The sequence below is a fragment of the Rhizoctonia solani genome, chromosome 5 (assembly GCF_016906535.1).
Source record: "Rhizoctonia solani chromosome 5, complete sequence".
NCBI classification, from domain to species: Eukaryota; Fungi; Basidiomycota; class Agaricomycetes; order Cantharellales; family Ceratobasidiaceae; genus Rhizoctonia; species Rhizoctonia solani.
This window is the reverse complement of record NC_057374.1, coordinates 1396444-1411919: the sequence shown is the minus strand read 5'-3', so window position 1 is coordinate 1411919 and position 15476 is coordinate 1396444. Positions and strand designations below refer to the sequence as shown.

General features: G+C 47.3%; 5 protein-coding genes across 5 annotated transcripts; 3 read left to right on the top strand and 2 right to left on the bottom strand.

Moving 5' to 3' along the window:
* Positions 1-82: 82 nt before the first annotated feature.
* RhiXN_09258 (STE16 protein) lies at positions 83-6213 on the top strand (the record flags this gene model as incomplete). Its single annotated transcript, XM_043329074.1, has 30 exons — positions 83-145; positions 226-261; positions 315-383; positions 433-571; positions 624-1056; positions 1083-1089; positions 1137-1270; positions 1351-1589; positions 1655-1825; positions 1878-1982; positions 2031-2113; positions 2176-2263; positions 2312-2448; positions 2498-2626; positions 2684-2829; positions 2975-3092; positions 3255-3434; positions 3516-3650; positions 3706-3836; positions 3892-3996; positions 4063-4114; positions 4185-4423; positions 4479-4557; positions 4607-4633; positions 4678-4692; positions 4744-4923; positions 4979-5085; positions 5148-5292; positions 5343-5485; positions 5535-6213. The coding sequence occupies 30 exons, from the start codon at positions 83-85 to the stop codon at positions 6211-6213; spliced, it is 4314 nt and encodes a 1437-aa protein (XP_043180520.1).
* A 204-nt stretch (positions 6214-6417) lies between these two features.
* RhiXN_09257 (NADH dehydrogenase (ubiquinone) Fe-S protein 4) lies at positions 6418-7163 on the bottom strand (the record flags this gene model as incomplete). The annotated part of the gene is made up of 5 exons (XM_043329073.1): positions 6418-6527; positions 6580-6653; positions 6708-6802; positions 6857-6912; positions 6965-7163. The coding sequence occupies 5 exons, from the start codon at positions 7161-7163 to the stop codon at positions 6418-6420; spliced, it is 534 nt and encodes a 177-aa protein (XP_043180519.1).
* A 1218-nt stretch (positions 7164-8381) lies between these two features.
* On the top strand, positions 8382-9762 carry RhiXN_09256 (ricin-type beta-trefoil lectin domain protein; the record flags this gene model as incomplete). Its single annotated transcript, XM_043329072.1, has 8 exons — positions 8382-8507; positions 8567-8721; positions 8774-8840; positions 8893-8951; positions 9007-9310; positions 9363-9526; positions 9581-9650; positions 9703-9762. The coding sequence occupies 8 exons, from the start codon at positions 8382-8384 to the stop codon at positions 9760-9762; spliced, it is 1005 nt and encodes a 334-aa protein (XP_043180518.1).
* Positions 9763-11391: 1629 nt separating this feature from the next.
* On the top strand, positions 11392-11854 carry RhiXN_09255 (transmembrane 97; the record flags this gene model as incomplete). Its single annotated transcript, XM_043329071.1, has 3 exons — positions 11392-11467; positions 11602-11673; positions 11730-11854. 3 exons carry the CDS (start codon positions 11392-11394, stop codon positions 11852-11854), a joined length of 273 nt encoding a protein of 90 aa, XP_043180517.1.
* A 363-nt stretch (positions 11855-12217) lies between these two features.
* Positions 12218-14799, bottom strand: RhiXN_09254 (AMP binding enzyme; the record flags this gene model as incomplete). Its single annotated transcript, XM_043329070.1, has 14 exons — positions 12218-12274; positions 12353-12485; positions 12542-12609; positions 12654-12680; positions 12741-12785; positions 12854-13039; positions 13104-13178; positions 13236-13328; positions 13392-13481; positions 13547-13601; positions 13683-13771; positions 13826-13908; positions 13980-14325; positions 14380-14799. 14 exons carry the CDS (start codon positions 14797-14799, stop codon positions 12218-12220), a joined length of 1767 nt encoding a protein of 588 aa, XP_043180516.1.
* Positions 14800-15476: the final 677 nt, after the last annotated feature.

The following is a 15476-nucleotide window of genomic DNA, read 5'->3' as shown; positions in this document are numbered from 1 at the left end:
ACGATTACGGTAACGCTGTAACCTACGGGTTACTAACCAGAACAGACCACCGCCATTCACGGCGCGCGGCCAGAGTTTCATTATGCCGGCCACGATCGCTGAGCCAATTATACCTTCAGCCGCGGGTGGCATTGCCGCTGCCCTTGTAGGGCTGGAATCGCTCCTTTAGGGCGAAACCCAGATACTAATGGCCACCAACCACGGAATTCGTTCGATAATATTGAGGATCTTGGTTTGGAGGGAAAGGATGTCCAGGCACAAGTGAGTTGCCTTGAAAGTGCCATATCGAATGCCTTACCTATCGCCGTGGCCAGATTGAACTGTTGAAGCAGGATTTGGAGAAGCAAAGCCGAATAGTAGATGGGGCGGAGAACATGCTTGAAGTATCTTAATTCTGTTTTAGGAGTTTATAAATGGTATAACTCTGCTTAGGTTTTTGACCGTGAGTCCAGGCTTGGGCAGGAGCGACGCGATCCTGTCCTACGGGACCAGGTAGAGGGTGCCCTTGACGATGCAAAGTCTCGAATAGCGTTATTGACCAGGAAAATAGAACAACTACGGGAGCAATCTGGTGCGTCGTGCTTTGATTTATCTTCCGGCCCACACATATCGTTATTTCACAGGCAGCAATCGTCGTGGAGGCGCGTTTTCCAATAATTCCGCTGGCCCCTCGGCCGTAGTATCTCGCATGCCATTCTGGACTAACCCATCCGGAGCAAATGGACGAATACGCGAAGAAAACACGGATCGCGAGGATTATCGCACCGCCCATTCACATGCGATGTCCCAGCTTCAGTTACTATCAACCCTGTCGAGGCAACACTCTCAGGCTCAGTCCAGCTTCCAGTATTCTAGTGGTCTTTTCTCTTATAACTCTTCAGCAAACCCCTCATCCTCTTGGACAACATCTATCGGAGGCTCTACGTCTCCCTCTTCGCTCTCGGCCGGCGACGACCTAAATGGAGGCGTAAAGGTCTCGGACGCCGAGATCGACCACGCTCGTATCAAAGCTATGCATGGATTAGTAGAAACGCTACAGAAAAACATTCGCGTTCGGTATGCTATAGACATAGCTGAGCTAGTCAAAAGGTGCGCCGTTGTTCTTATGAGTTGGGTTTGTGCTCATATCACATTAGCGTCTCTTCGGCCCTGCGGATTACGCTACCAAGGAGTCCAGGACTGCGGCGTACCGGCTCCTTAGATATGCGATGGTGGACAGTGACTCGGTAGCAAAACTCCGGGAACAGGACGTCGATTATTACCTTGTAAGGTAAGCTTTCTGCTCATGCGTGGATTGTCTCGGTAGTAATTAAAATAACGATACCATTTACTGCTGGTGAACCTGTAAAGAACGTTCTCGCGGGATAGCAAGCACGGTATTGAGAAGGAATCAGCCCTAAAACTTATTCGCAAAATCGTAGAGGTTGGATCGCGACACCCTGCTAAGGCGGATGCGACTAGCAAAGGAAAATCAGTAGGCACCGGATGTGTACCAGTCTCAGAGGCAGTGATCCGAGCTTTGATCGCGGTTGCCGATCATCCAGAAGACCCTTTGCGATTCCTGTGCCTGTTGACTCTTGCAGAAATCGGTATGTGCTACACCGGTTCACTGTTTTTTCTATCAGTCGTACACTAACTTTCATAAATGATTTAGTCTTAATTGACATTGAACTCGTGTCCAAATCAGGCGGGCTTCGTAGTGTATTGACAGCGTTAACAGATGGTCCCACAGAGTTGGCACCTGTTATTGCTCAGGTCTTTCTTCATATCATTGATGCACCACGGACCCGATGTTACCTTACTCCTGGGGTTGATCTTGAGGTTGGTACATAACAACAATCAATTGCGGCGCTGTGCTCATGAAGTCCGACCCATAGATCGCATTATCTGGCATCACAGATGCGTATGTGAAACGCCAGGCCATAAGGAGCGATTGCGCACGTGCACAAAGGTTGTATGCACCATCCTGAGAACTTGGAGTGGTACGTACCGGCTCTTTTCCAAGGACTGTCGTTCTGACGAATTCATAGGCCTCATATACCTGTGTTCCAATAATATGCAGTCAATAGTAGCTTTAGTGGACACGTTGCGTATACCATCTATGGAGACTCGTGTGCGTAGCAGAGTACCTAAAAATTATGAGCTTCTAGGAGGGCTGAATATCCCGTGCCGCAGGAAGTGATCCTTGATATGTTCTTTGATATCCTTAATATCGAAGTTCCGGACTGGGGACAGGCATTTATGGATGGCAGACGATTGACCAGTAAGTGTGGATACAGTTTTATTGGTTTTAAACTAAGTTGCCCGTTAGTGTTTGGACCGCCAAAAGCAGCTAAAAACCAGCAGCCTGTCATTGAACAATTGGCTCCTAAATCGGAGAAGTTGAATCTCACACACCAGTTTATCTCGCTGCTGTTGGTAGTTTTCGTAGAATCCGGGCTGATTGAAGTGAGCTCGTTTATTTAATACCGATGTCATCTCACAAGAATGTTCGTAGGCTTTGGTGGACATACTGGAAGAGAGAGGTACCTCCACCGAACTTCCTCGTAAGGCAACACTGTTACTTGGAGAGATCATGCAACTTGCGAATCGGGTACTCCCGTCGACTATTGCTGCACGCATACAGGTGGAACGAGTTTCGCGAATGCGCAGTATCTATATTAACTAATATCATATCCTTCAGGCTCTACCACGTTTGTTCAGTTTGGCAGCCGACCATGAACACGGGGAAGGGAAGCAATTTGCGAGTTGCACGTTATCTTCAATTGAGAGCTTGAACCGAAACCGAGCGAGGTTAAACAAAGTTCCAGAAATAGCTTCCAGAAAACGGTACGTTCCTCTATCAGGCCAATTTTGAAGCCCTATGGCCCAGCATAGTGTCCTGAAGCTTTGTATTAATTACATCGTTGAGATGGAGTGGCGCATATAAACGGGATCCAGCCAAAATAGTGTACAAGCTAACTTGAATTTCCAGTGCCAACTCCGTAGAGGATACTATGCGCCGTGGCCAACGACAAGTTGAACGGAGCAAGATTAAGCGTGGGATGGAAATTGATGATAGGGGGTTTCAAGCTATGTTGATAGATACTCAGGTATGTATGACCGTTCTCCGCATTTGCGCATAGATGTGGCAGGTTTCCGTGGGCATATTGATGTCCCTATCTGGGCTGCAAGCGGCTGCAATTGTGTGCCGGTCGATTGTACTCCCTCAGCCTGGTTTGAGACCCCTTTCCAGTAGCTAACCATAGTACCAGGTCATGCTGCACAAAGAAGCCATCAAGTGGAATTTGGACAGCCTCACAGAGCTCATCGAAGGGCCCCTACTAAATCCAAAGCGTTTCGAAGAAGCGATGAAAGTATCGCGATTCGGGCGCAAGCTTATGTCATTTTTTTATCCGAACAGTAAAGCGTTTTCTGAAATGAAGAATACTAAGGTGCGACTATTTTGTGGTATTGGTTCTTTGGCAGCCTGCAGCTTCCGAGATGACAATTTGACTGACGTTCTGCCCCCGTAGTCTAATGCGCGATACATCAAGTTAGGCTGTACGCTAATGACGACGCTCATTTCAACTCCCGATGGCCAACGGTATCTGATGACGGAGGACACTTTGCTCAAACAGATTGTAGAATGCTTGGAACAGATAGACCCTGTAAGCGTAAAGAATTAACCTGCATGTCCGCCCTCGCTGACATTAATGGCTCAAGCTAAGTGGGGCGCCGCCCACATCAACTCCAAGCAACGAGCTGATTTTTTCTAAAACGCACATGGATAAAACAATATCATTTGGATATTTTGAAATTTTAGGAACATTGAGTCGTTACCCAGATGGTATCGAGTAAGGCATGTTCTACTTCATCCAGGTTGTGATACTGACAAGGGTCATTATCCAGGATTCTTGAGAAACTCAAGGTTTTCAATTGTTTATACCACCTGAGCGACCTGCGGAGTCGCGAAGATCTAACAAGGCATATCATCGAAAACTTCGATTGTACTGTGTAAGCTGTGGCGCATATAATTCGAGCGATTCTCCGAGGGCCCTATACTAATTATGGATTGTGTAGCGATGGGCACCCCCGGCTGATACTCTCTAAGGCACTCACGTCACGGCACAAGGTAAATTTTAACACGTTACATTCATGACCGTCCCTGAACGCCTCACCCGCTGCTGTGCGTGTATCTCTAGCATATCCGCCTTGATGCTACGGATTACCTTGGCAAGCTCATACAGCTCAACCCGAAAGCTAATGAGTGGATGCTACGCCTGTTACTCACTCAATTATACGATCCAGTATCTGAGGTATGCGAGAAAGCTATACTTTACTTGCAAGAGGCTTGTGAAGACATGGGAATCCTCGAGATGGTAGTGCAAATGCAGCCTATTCTTGATCATCTGGGTGAAGTTGGCCACCCACTGCTACTAAAGTAATATCCTTATTCGTTGCATAATGGCTTTGGCATAATTCAAATTATGGTATAGGTTCATGTCTACCCAGATTGGATTCCAGTACCTCTATAATGCGGATTACATAGACAGAGAGATGGATGGATGGTTCCATGTGGGTCATGCCTCGCCCTTGCCGTGGCTAATCTAACAGGATTATGTAGGAGCAAAATTACCAATATCTGGTTCAGGTAGAGGTGTACCTTGCTCGGGCGTTAACTCCTATGGAAGGTAGCGAAGAGGACCTCCCGTGAGTAATGTCCCGATACCTGGATTTCAATGCCAATTTCATTACCATCAGGGTATTCGAGGGCACTGTCCTCCTCATTTCTATGGTGAAATGGCAAAGACTCCTCTGGGATGTAAGGTTTTAGAGGAAAAGGGACATTTCCCAGAGTTTGCACACTTTATTCGGCAACACGGACTTGAGAGCGAAGATTTTGAGATCATCAATAAACTTAAGAGTGTACTATGGGCGGTGGTGAGCATACATTTCAATACAAGATCACCATTCTGTTAACACCGTTGCTTTGAAGGGTAATATCGGAGCTACTACAGGGGGGTTACCTTTCCTTGAGGAAGAAGATATTATTCGTGATATTGTTGAGATTTCAAGCAAATCAGAGGTCTTGTCTGTACGAGGGTAAGTGACTTTGATGCTTTTTGATTGAAAAGTTGGTCAGTCTAACTGTGCTCCTTTTGTAGCACATGTTTCTTCGTCCTCGGATTGATATCGAGTACCCCACAAGGTGCCGAAGTGCTTGATGAGTATGAATGGGAAGCAACTGTGACACCACTCGGATTTACAACTGGCCTCTGCCTACCTATGGATATTGAGAAGTTCTTATATGTACGTCTTGCTCATCCCTTGACTAGACCCATTGGCTGACACTCGTTTAGATTAATCCTTGGGAGCCATTTAGCGATGAGTCGCGCAGGGCCTTGAAGGCACCTTCTGATCCTATGGAACGAGAGATATTGAAGGCTATTAATAATCTATCCAACACTGTTATCCAGAACCAAGCCTCACGAATACTTTCACGGTTTGTTTTTCGCTCTTGTGAGTTTGCGCGACTGTTAATAGCCCATTAGTTATAAACACCGGCCGCATGGACGCCGTGCCTTCCAATCTATCCCCCTTTTCTACCGAGCACTTCACATTCTTGGCACACAACGCTTCCGTTTGCCCGTCCGCCGTTACGTTCTGGACCTATTCGACATCAAGCTGGACCCCACTGTCATAACGTTATTACGCGAGTTTAGACAGAAACTAGCAGAGCCTGAGCCACAACCCGAAGAAAAACCATCAACGCCACAAATCGTTGCGCCGCGACCCAGATCAGCCACTAGTACACCCGACGTTCGCCAGGCGCGGTCACCGGGTCCTCCTCCAACTGCACCAGCTCAACGTCCAGGTTTCAGGTCTCGAAGGAACACTCGTATCGGTGCTGCAGGACTTGGCATAAACGTACAGGGCATCGATGGAATGGCTTCTGGTGCACCTCCTGAAACGTCGGCTGACCCTCAGACATATGATTATGAGGCAATGGAGAGGGCCCGTAATGCGGCGTTAGGGCAATTGCATGCTGCCGTGGAAGAACTGCGCATATCTCGAGAAAAGGAGGAGCGGGAAAGAGAAAGAAAGGAGAAAGAGCGAAAGGAGAAAGAGAGGGAAAGGCTCGCGCTGCTCACTTTGGAGGATGAAGAGAAGAAGTTTACGCGAGGAATTGTAGCGAGACCAAGGGAGAAAATCGTTGGATTTGATGCATGAATTATACATACCGAACGGTGTCGTAGTTATCCGGTGCTTTTGTGCAATCTGCTTTCGATTCAAACACCCTGTATTCATATTTAATCCTCGTATTTCCGTTCCTTTTTGCAGCTTTTTCAACGAGGTTGTTTGGCAAACCAATCAGCTGCGCTGTTATTCAAACTTAATGTAGAATGAAAAGCAGGGCTATCAATTGATGAAAATCTACTTGGTATGGTGAATGCGAAGTTTGTGAGGAACGTGGGTGTAATTCCCAGCATAGTTCTTGGGCGGAATACGCTTCACAATGTCCGGCTGCACATAGTAGTCCCAGCCTGAGAAGCGTATAATTACTCGAGTTTCTACCGGAGATGATAATATAGCCACCTTGTTTCTCAGCAAAGTGAATAGCGTCCTCCTTGCTCTTGAAGTTCATGCGAGTCCCTTGCATGTAATCCGCGCTACGATATGACATTATTCGAGTATATTAGTGGTGATCGAACGGAGATACTCACGAGCTAGCCCAGCCCATCAGGGGATTCTCCCATCTACCTGATCCTTGTAGGATGTCCCAGTCGATGCGCCATTGCTCAGATTTAGCGCCTCCACTCTATACAAATATCGGCCATGAGTACCTCTACTGGGATAGCACAGTGTGACGAACCTGCATAGTATTCCGAGTCGGTTTGTAGATTCGAACAGCTCGGTGACGCAGTTCGGCTACATTCCAATTCAAATCTATTTGCGCATCGCTATACACAAAACTACATACTGGGTGCACCACTAACAGCATCGGCCGTCACGACATGCCTGGGAGCCTCAGCTGGTTCTACTAGACCCGATTTCTCGCTATCTTGACGAGTCGTAGTCAATCCGGATCCAGGTGTCGCCTTTGTGGTGTTGAATCTTGCAGATAGAGGAGCAACCGTTCTAGGGATGGCCCGGCGGGCGACCTGCGAAAGAAGAGACATTGTAGTTAAGATTAGAGGGTCAACCAAGCGCCAAGGTCACGTGGGTACCTTGGCCGACATTCGTAATGATGAGATCTTGGAGATCTGAGCACAACCCCAGCATGCCATGCCTTATTCACGTCATGTCCAGCGTCTTGACTATTTCTTGCATTTCTCTCGACGTCATTACTTACCCCATCTCCGCTTAAATCGTTGGTTATAGGGATAGGGGGAGGCGAAGTGGTCGTTATCACGGTGTCACACTATTGTATCACTGGCACCACTCGGAGTCGATACCACATATATCCAGTTAAGTGGAGGATATAATTTAGATTAGCTGGTTGTTAATATAGAAAAGCAATTATTTAAACTGCTCGGTTGTGGTCATGTCCGATTTATTCATGAACTATCCAGTTTTTATAATCGAGGAGACACATGTATACGTCGCGTTGTAATCTCGTAGATCTGAGACGATTTGAAGCGTTGATGATAAGGCAAGGCAACTTGCTGTAGTTTCCGCCCCGAAAAATGGGACATGGGAAATACGTTGTGCACGGTCATACTCATCTTTAATGTGACCTCGAACGTACAGCGATCGAACAACCTCGCTTCCTTTTTCGCGCACATATTTAAAATAGACACGCTCATAGACGATCTTGAGGGTGCGAGTCGATCCGTGTCAATGTACGCTACAATTCTTCGGTCGTTCCAAAAGGATGTAGAATAAAGGGGTCTAGCCCCCAAGTTCCAAATCGCTCGATAATCTGATGTTCTCGCCCAGCGCGTTCCTATCTGAACGTCAAGTAGGTACGCGTATGTAGCCCGGTGCCGGGACCGTCCCTCCGAATAGCGTCGCGAGGTGCACGGCGAAGATAGCGCATGATCTTATCCCTTGTATTCAGATTCGTCATTGGGGGATCGCATGCTGCGGCGTAAACTGATTTCCTAGATGAGCATTTGGCTGTGTACCCAAAAAGCTCACGGAACACCACGATGGCGTCGGCAAGTGCGATCACGGACCCCACCGCAATATGGCTCCTCGCGACAGCCCCTTCCTCGTGGCTGGCACGATCCCTCGTCGTAATTACAAGCTGGAAATGACCTCATCCGGTGCATTTGCCCTTTGTCCAAGACGCTTACGACTGGGGCCGGTTCATAGGGTATATAAAACGCCAGTGTGCGATCGACCCTTTTCACATCACCACTCGCATAGATCTTTCTTGACTACTCGAGCCCATTATGACCATCGTTCCTGGAACCTACCGCATCAAGAACGCCAAGTCCTGGACTACGTTCGACCAGAGCAGGAAGGACCGTAACAAGATTCACGGTTGGCAAGAGCGAACCGACCAACAAAACCAGCATGTATGAGAACCATGTCCAGCACTAGTGCGCATATATTGACAATATTTTCGTTCCTGCAGTGGTATGTTCAACGCATTGGCGAGGCCTACCACATCAAGAATGTCGAGACCGGACAATACGCACATGTAGATGGTGGCTACAACAGTAGCAAGCTCCAGGCGTCTGGCTCTCCAACCACCTGGTACCTCCCGCAAGAGGGAGACGGATCGGTCTTGTAAGTAAATGCCAAACGAGATGCGTACTGATACTAAAATATATTATTCTAGCGTTACTCTTGCCGGCACTAACTTTGTTGTTGACCTTGACATGGGAAAGGCCGACAACGGCACGACTGTAAGTCGCCCATCAGTATTCATCGTCTGACCTGTTCTAACTATTTCAATAGATTCACTTGTGGGAGAAGACCGGTGCAAAGCAACAGAAATGGTTCTTCGAAAAGATCAAGTAAGCCTATAAGCCTCATCAGATATGACGTGATTATCTAATTACCTTGCTTTAGCGATAACGCTGGGCAACAGCAGCAATCCCATCAGCAGCAGCAACCTCAACAGACCTACCATCCGCCACCTCAACAGCAGCAACAGCAGCAACAGCAGCAACAGCAACCTCAGTATCAACAACCCCAACAGCCCCAGCAACCTCAGCAGCCTCAACAACCCCAGGAACCACCTTGCCCCGTTCCTCCCGGTACTTACTTCCTTAAGAACGTCAAGACTGGCACCGTAATCGATTTGAGCCGCGGCGCGGCCGACGAGGGTGCTGACGTATTCGGGTACAAGCACAACGGTGGAAATAACCAGAAGGTTTGTCCCGTCACGTACTCTTGCCTAAGACCGTGCTAACCTGTCATCGTAGTGGCTCCTCCAACCCTCGGGCCGTGGCCAGAACATGACTCTCAAAAACGTCCAGGCCAACACCTACGCGTCATTCCCAGGCCAGAGCTTTGCACAGGGTATCCTCGTCAAGGCATCTCAACAGGCACAAGAGTACACTATTCGTGCTGCAGACAAAGGATTCTAGTGAGTATTTTTTCTGTATATGCACAGTATTTTATTCATTAACCAATACTCCAGTGTCCAGCCCACCGACCGACCCGGCTTCGTCCTTGACTTGGTTCACGGATCCGATGACAATGGAACAAAGGTGAGATATCACTCTATTATATTACATACTACTGTTAACACGTAGTTGTTAGATCTGTGTCTGGCAGAACAACCAACAGGACAACCAGAAGTGGTATTTCGAGCGTGCTTAAACTTTGTGCCTCGAAGAAGGGGCTAATTTGGAATGTATCTATGATTAGCTTGAATGAAACTAAAATTACTAGCTAAATCGCTGCATGGCTTAAAGTAAACTGTGAATGATCCAATGGTTGGTAAGAGAGCATTGACGTCAACGGGACGCGTTGCTTGATTTGAACGCACACGTGCCGGGGTATTTCCCTCGCATATTCACCCTATTCAGATGCACCTTATTCGGATGTTAAGTCAACAAGAGCAGGCGAAGTGTCTAATTACCCAGTCGCGGATCCTGGCGGCTAACCAACCAAAACCGCCTGCTATCCACCCTTGCTCGTGACACAAATTACCCGAGGAACCTCAGGCTAACACTATGAAGACCAAGTTTATCAATAATTTCGCGTGTGCTCAGTGCATCGGGCACATCTTGTTAGTGGAGATTGGTACAGGAAGACCTTGAAGTAGGCTCTCCATGAGCATACGCCGAAGTTCCTATCGTAATTCAGAGAGTGAGTCAAGGTCATGATGATTGGAATCGACTACGAAAATGAAGCTATGCGTGCTTTGTACCCACAAAGGACGAAGTTGAATCTGTCCTCGGATATTCCATACAGCGAAGAAGGCGCGTTTGTATACTAGACATCCTCATTACCAAAGCCGGGTGGCAGGAATAGTCAACACGATTTCGAATCCATCGATATTGAGCTTTTGGAGAATCGTGGTCTCACCACCACCGTTGAAACCAAGTGTCATTCTATGAGCTTCCTTCGTGTCGCTGAAGAGTTGAGAAAAAGCTAAGCCCATGTTGATAAAATATGGGAGATGCTGCAAGTAGTGGTTGTGGCACCTGACAGGCCTGCAACTAGGTTGAGTGAGCAACAATAATTTATAGGACAATTCATTGTGAATTATCCAATAAGCCACATTAAGCTTGGGGCTTTACACATCTATTTATAGCTCGGGATTAGTGTGCCAGAGTGTCTAGTTTGCCTGATTATAGTGTGCCTGGATGGCCTTGAGCTTGTGACCATGTCCATTCGATCCGATACGACAGTTTCTTAAATTTCCGCTCCATTCCATCATACCTTCCGACCTTTACGCCCCCAGCCATCTTGGATTCCCTTTATTCGTTGGTCTGATCCCCCTCCACTGTTTTGTAATACTTCAGGGATTTGGCTAGAGAATCAAAAAGGAGCACGTGACACCAGGAGGCACCGCGTCAGTCACGACTCACGAAATTGAACCAGCTGTCGAACAATCTTAGCCTAAGAGAATACTTTGGCCTCAATTTCTTAGTTCCAAGAACTCGATATGGTGCGAGACCTGAATAAACGACCTTTAGATCTGCTTTACTTTATATTTTTTGCAGTATGCCGTTTAGATTGTTGTACCAATTGCGTGCTCGGTTACTCACCCTGATCGATAGGTACACATACCAGCCACTCTTTTAATGGATCTGCAAGCAATTATACCTGTGGGCCTACTGCCCTCCTTCTTTCAGATAATACCCAATTTTTACTTGAGTATATCAGGGGGCCCATTGATTGCTGGCGCGATGGGGCTGCACGGTGTCCCCACTCAATTCACATGGTTTCGAACATTCATTATAATAGAAGGGTAATTTATTGCGCTGAAGTCACCGAATAATGATTGATCGTGGGATACCGTTCAGACTATTTCAGCTTCCTGTGTTCTTTTTGGGGCTTTATGCATTAAAGAAAGGTGCGCCAGCATCTTTTCAATTTCCGCTACTGAATAACCTTGAGTCTTGTAGACTTGCCGTATACACCTAATACTCATATTTTATGGATCCCACGTAACGACGACTGTTGTTCCTGTTCTAACGACAACCTTAGCGACTCCTATAGCTACTATTGGCGTACCCGAAGGAATGCCCTTCGCATCAGTAAGCACGTTGCAACTCGCAGGTAGGTCACACGCATGGCACTCGATCATATAGGAAATACTAAAACACACGTTCTAGTCCTTCTGGCGTCGTATATTCCGTTTTTGGCTGTGCCTTTAGCTATGACTATCGATGGTACAAGGCGCATGGCACAGATTGTAAGCCATGCACAACGACTGGAAAAATTACACAAGAGTTCGTAGGTTTGTCGGTTGCTACCGACCTCACTCGTCGGATTCAACCTGTGACCAACTGTATCATTTACCACAATCGCGCATATATAGTTGCGAATACATTTAATAATTTATTCATTAAACGCGTCTTTTGCGAAAAACGGTGATACTTTGTTCCGGTACGCGCACGGAGTTTTTTACAACCGGTCGTGAAGATGGACAGGCCACGACCATAACCCGGTTTTATCACGTTAAGCCGTCAGCATTGTTGATGGCCGCAGGGGGCAAGGTAAATTTCTCCACAAAACATTCTTTCAGTAAGTTCGTTTATACTACAGCTAGTGTCCCTGTTCTGATGGTACAAGCAAATATGTGATAACTATAGCTTTCCCTTTATCTTTCCATGAGTCTTGGAATAACGGTCTTGTAGTACTCGTCGTAAAACCTTTCCTGTAGGATTTTTGGGTATCTGCAGGGTCCTAATCAATATCTGGTGCCACATGCAACCTGGCTATCAAATCGGCGTACCTCTTTGACGATTTCAATTCCTCCACGCAGCTGCTTTGGTTTGCTCAACTGTCCTTGAACCCATTCATTAAGATCGACAATAACTTTCTTGCTGCCGGCCTTGTGGCCAGCAGGAGCTAATACAACCCACGCCCTATGCTCGAGAAGTCAATATACGACATCCCATTTCTTTTCCAAGATAGCACGTACCTCGGGACAAGCTCTCCATCATTTCTGGGCCCTGGTACCCCTGCTACGCAGGCATCCAAAAGATAGCCCTCGGGATGGTCTTTCAATACAGCCTCATTTCAGTAGGAGATACTTGGACGCCAGATACTTTGAGTGTATCCTGAAGGTTTTGATTCCCATCATTTAGTATTACCATTTCACAAATTCGCTGATTCCGTACCTTGGCACGGTCCTGGAACCACAGATGGCCGTCCTTGTAGACAAACTAGGTTTGTGGATTAGTATGCAGCGCAACGTTTATTGCTCTTTTTTTATAACAAAACATATACACACCCGATCGCCTGTCCTTAGCCATCCACCAGGAAGGAAGGCTTCCTTAGTAGCCTGCTCATTATCCCAGTACCCGAGCGCAGTGAGGAGTCCTTGCACGTAAAGCTCTCCTGGTTCTCCGGGTGCAACGTCTTCTAGTTCCTCCATGGGCGTACCAGGAGGAGCTTCCCTACAATCGGCCTGAGCAACCTAAACACAATCTGGTCAGAATCACCCTTTGGGCAAAGTTACGTTACGCACCTGGCAAGAGTACCCCTGCAGAGCCTTCTTTGGGGCCAAGTTTCCCTCCTAGCATTCCCTCAACCGGCATGGATGCCACGGCAATGGTCTAGGAAACCAGAAAGATCAATCTTTCATCGAGGTTTACACATATTTCAAAACATACTGATTCACTGAGTCCGTAGCCTGAGTGTAATCGTTGGAGCTTGGTACCTTTGTTCCCCTTGGCCGATAAAACATTCAAGAATTCCCTCTCAGTCTGTGATCAGCACGAATTTGAGCATATTTTTAATGATGTTCTTTGATATATTTGTAGACTAACCTCTGGTGGCAAGTATGCTGCACCGGTCCCAATACCAGTGAGAGAGCTCAAATCAACTTCTTTTGATCGCAACTTTGGATGGGCAAGCAGCTGGAAGACCAACGAAGGGACCATAGCTATGTTTGTCACGCGATACTTAGTAATGCACTCCAAACTTTGTCTGCGTCCCATGAAGGAAGCACAATAAGAGTACTGGGCGAAATGAAATGCCTGAAATAGGCGTTGTGAATACCGAATATGGTTGATCGGCGTCAGAAAGTCCCAAGCGCAGCAAGTACGATACCATCTTACCTAAAGTTGTACACGTGTAGGCCCATGGTGTGATACATCGGCAAAAACGCGAGGTCCATCGGATATTCGGAGTATCGAGGCTGTTCCCGCTGAACTTTGCTTTAGACATCTTCCAAAAAAGCATCATAATTGATTGTACTCACAGGCTGGGCTTGAAGTGAATAGAAGGCCCAGGTTAAAATTTGGGCATAACAAGCGTTCAAGTTACCATGGGATATCATTACGGCTATAAACAAGGCCCACTCAGTAACAAAGCAAGTAATTTAATTATTAGGAACATGCCTTTAGGAAGTCCACTTGTGCCACTCGAAAATACGAGATAAGCCAACGTATGCCGCTTGACATCCGCTATACCTGCGGGCTGAACGCCCAGCTTTTTGGTACGATCAATAAGTCCCTGTAGTGTGAGCTCTCCAGCTCGAGCACGTTTCCCACAGCCCTCCATAATAGTCATTCCTACATTGCGTAGTCCCGCGATCTGAAGTGCTCGTTTTAAAATAGGAATCGAAGAAGGACCAACGATTACATGCGTAACGCGAGCCAATTTAAGTTGATGCGCTAGTTCCGGAGCGGTGGAATGAGAGTTCAATAACGCAACAGGTATCGCCGTTTGAAGTAGAGCGAATACGACGGTGGGATAGTCCTGTCAATGCCACGATCAGTTATAGGACTAATCATTGATGGGACGAGCGCTTACAATGGTATTGCTACTCAGTAATCCCACCACTTGTCCCTTTGGTCGAATTGCCAACCCTCCTTGATCCCTTGGAGCAAGGAATGCTGCTCCGAGCTCGTTGATACGTGCAATGAGCTGCTTGAGAGTACGTTGCTCCCCTGTGATGCCATCGATATGCGTGACGTAGTCATCGGGAAGGGGTGGACGTGGCGGAGAAGGAGAGTGCAATATTGTATAAATGAAGTTGGTTTCTGGAAGAGGGGGAAGTGGTCCGAACGGCGATGGTATGACGTTAGGAGCCATTATGCACTTGATCGAGTACGTGGGGAGAGAGGTGATAAGTGTCCGTCGTCCGCGTGCTTTATACGGGCGCCTGGGGTAGATGACGATCAAGCCTGTGTCACCCTCAGTGCGCGTGCCGCGGCCAAGAACTGATAGCATAACCGGCTATGACAGTTACCGGTCCATCCAGGCGACCACGAATGGTGCTCGGGCTCGGGGAAATGCTCCCGAGGTGTGGATGTTACGAATGTCGGCGCGAACGCACAGGCTGAAGTTATTTCAGTGTTCTAAGAGAGCTTTTATTTCGAACACTGTTCTCACTGCACTTAAATATATCCTTTTGTACCCACCTGGATACAATTCATGATAATACAAATTATTAAGGACTCATTGATGGATCTTGCGCTTCCTAATAGACTAGCTAATAAAGGCTAACTTTACGATCAATCATAAAACAAGCCTGTGCGGCAGCTGACCGTCACGGCGATCCATCAGTATCTAGAATTCGTACAGTTGGTCTGCCCGGGCCTGATACGGTTTTTGGAGTGAGCGCTATCAGCAGGGGCGGCAAAGCCAGGAACTCGTTCGGACTGCATTCTTTATTTGGCCCCCTGTTCTGCGGTTCCGCACGTGATGGTTTGGTCGGCCGCCGGGAGGCCCCTACTTGTATGCCGGCGGAAGGCAGAATGCCGAGTTACAGTTTCAGGATGGAGCGCCGGTCGCGTGGGTTTGACGGATATGAGCAATATGACGATTCATATACACATAAATTAAAAAGATGGATCGTAAGATGGAAATGTAATATCGCAATCTTCAGAAGAGAGCCAGTTACGGCC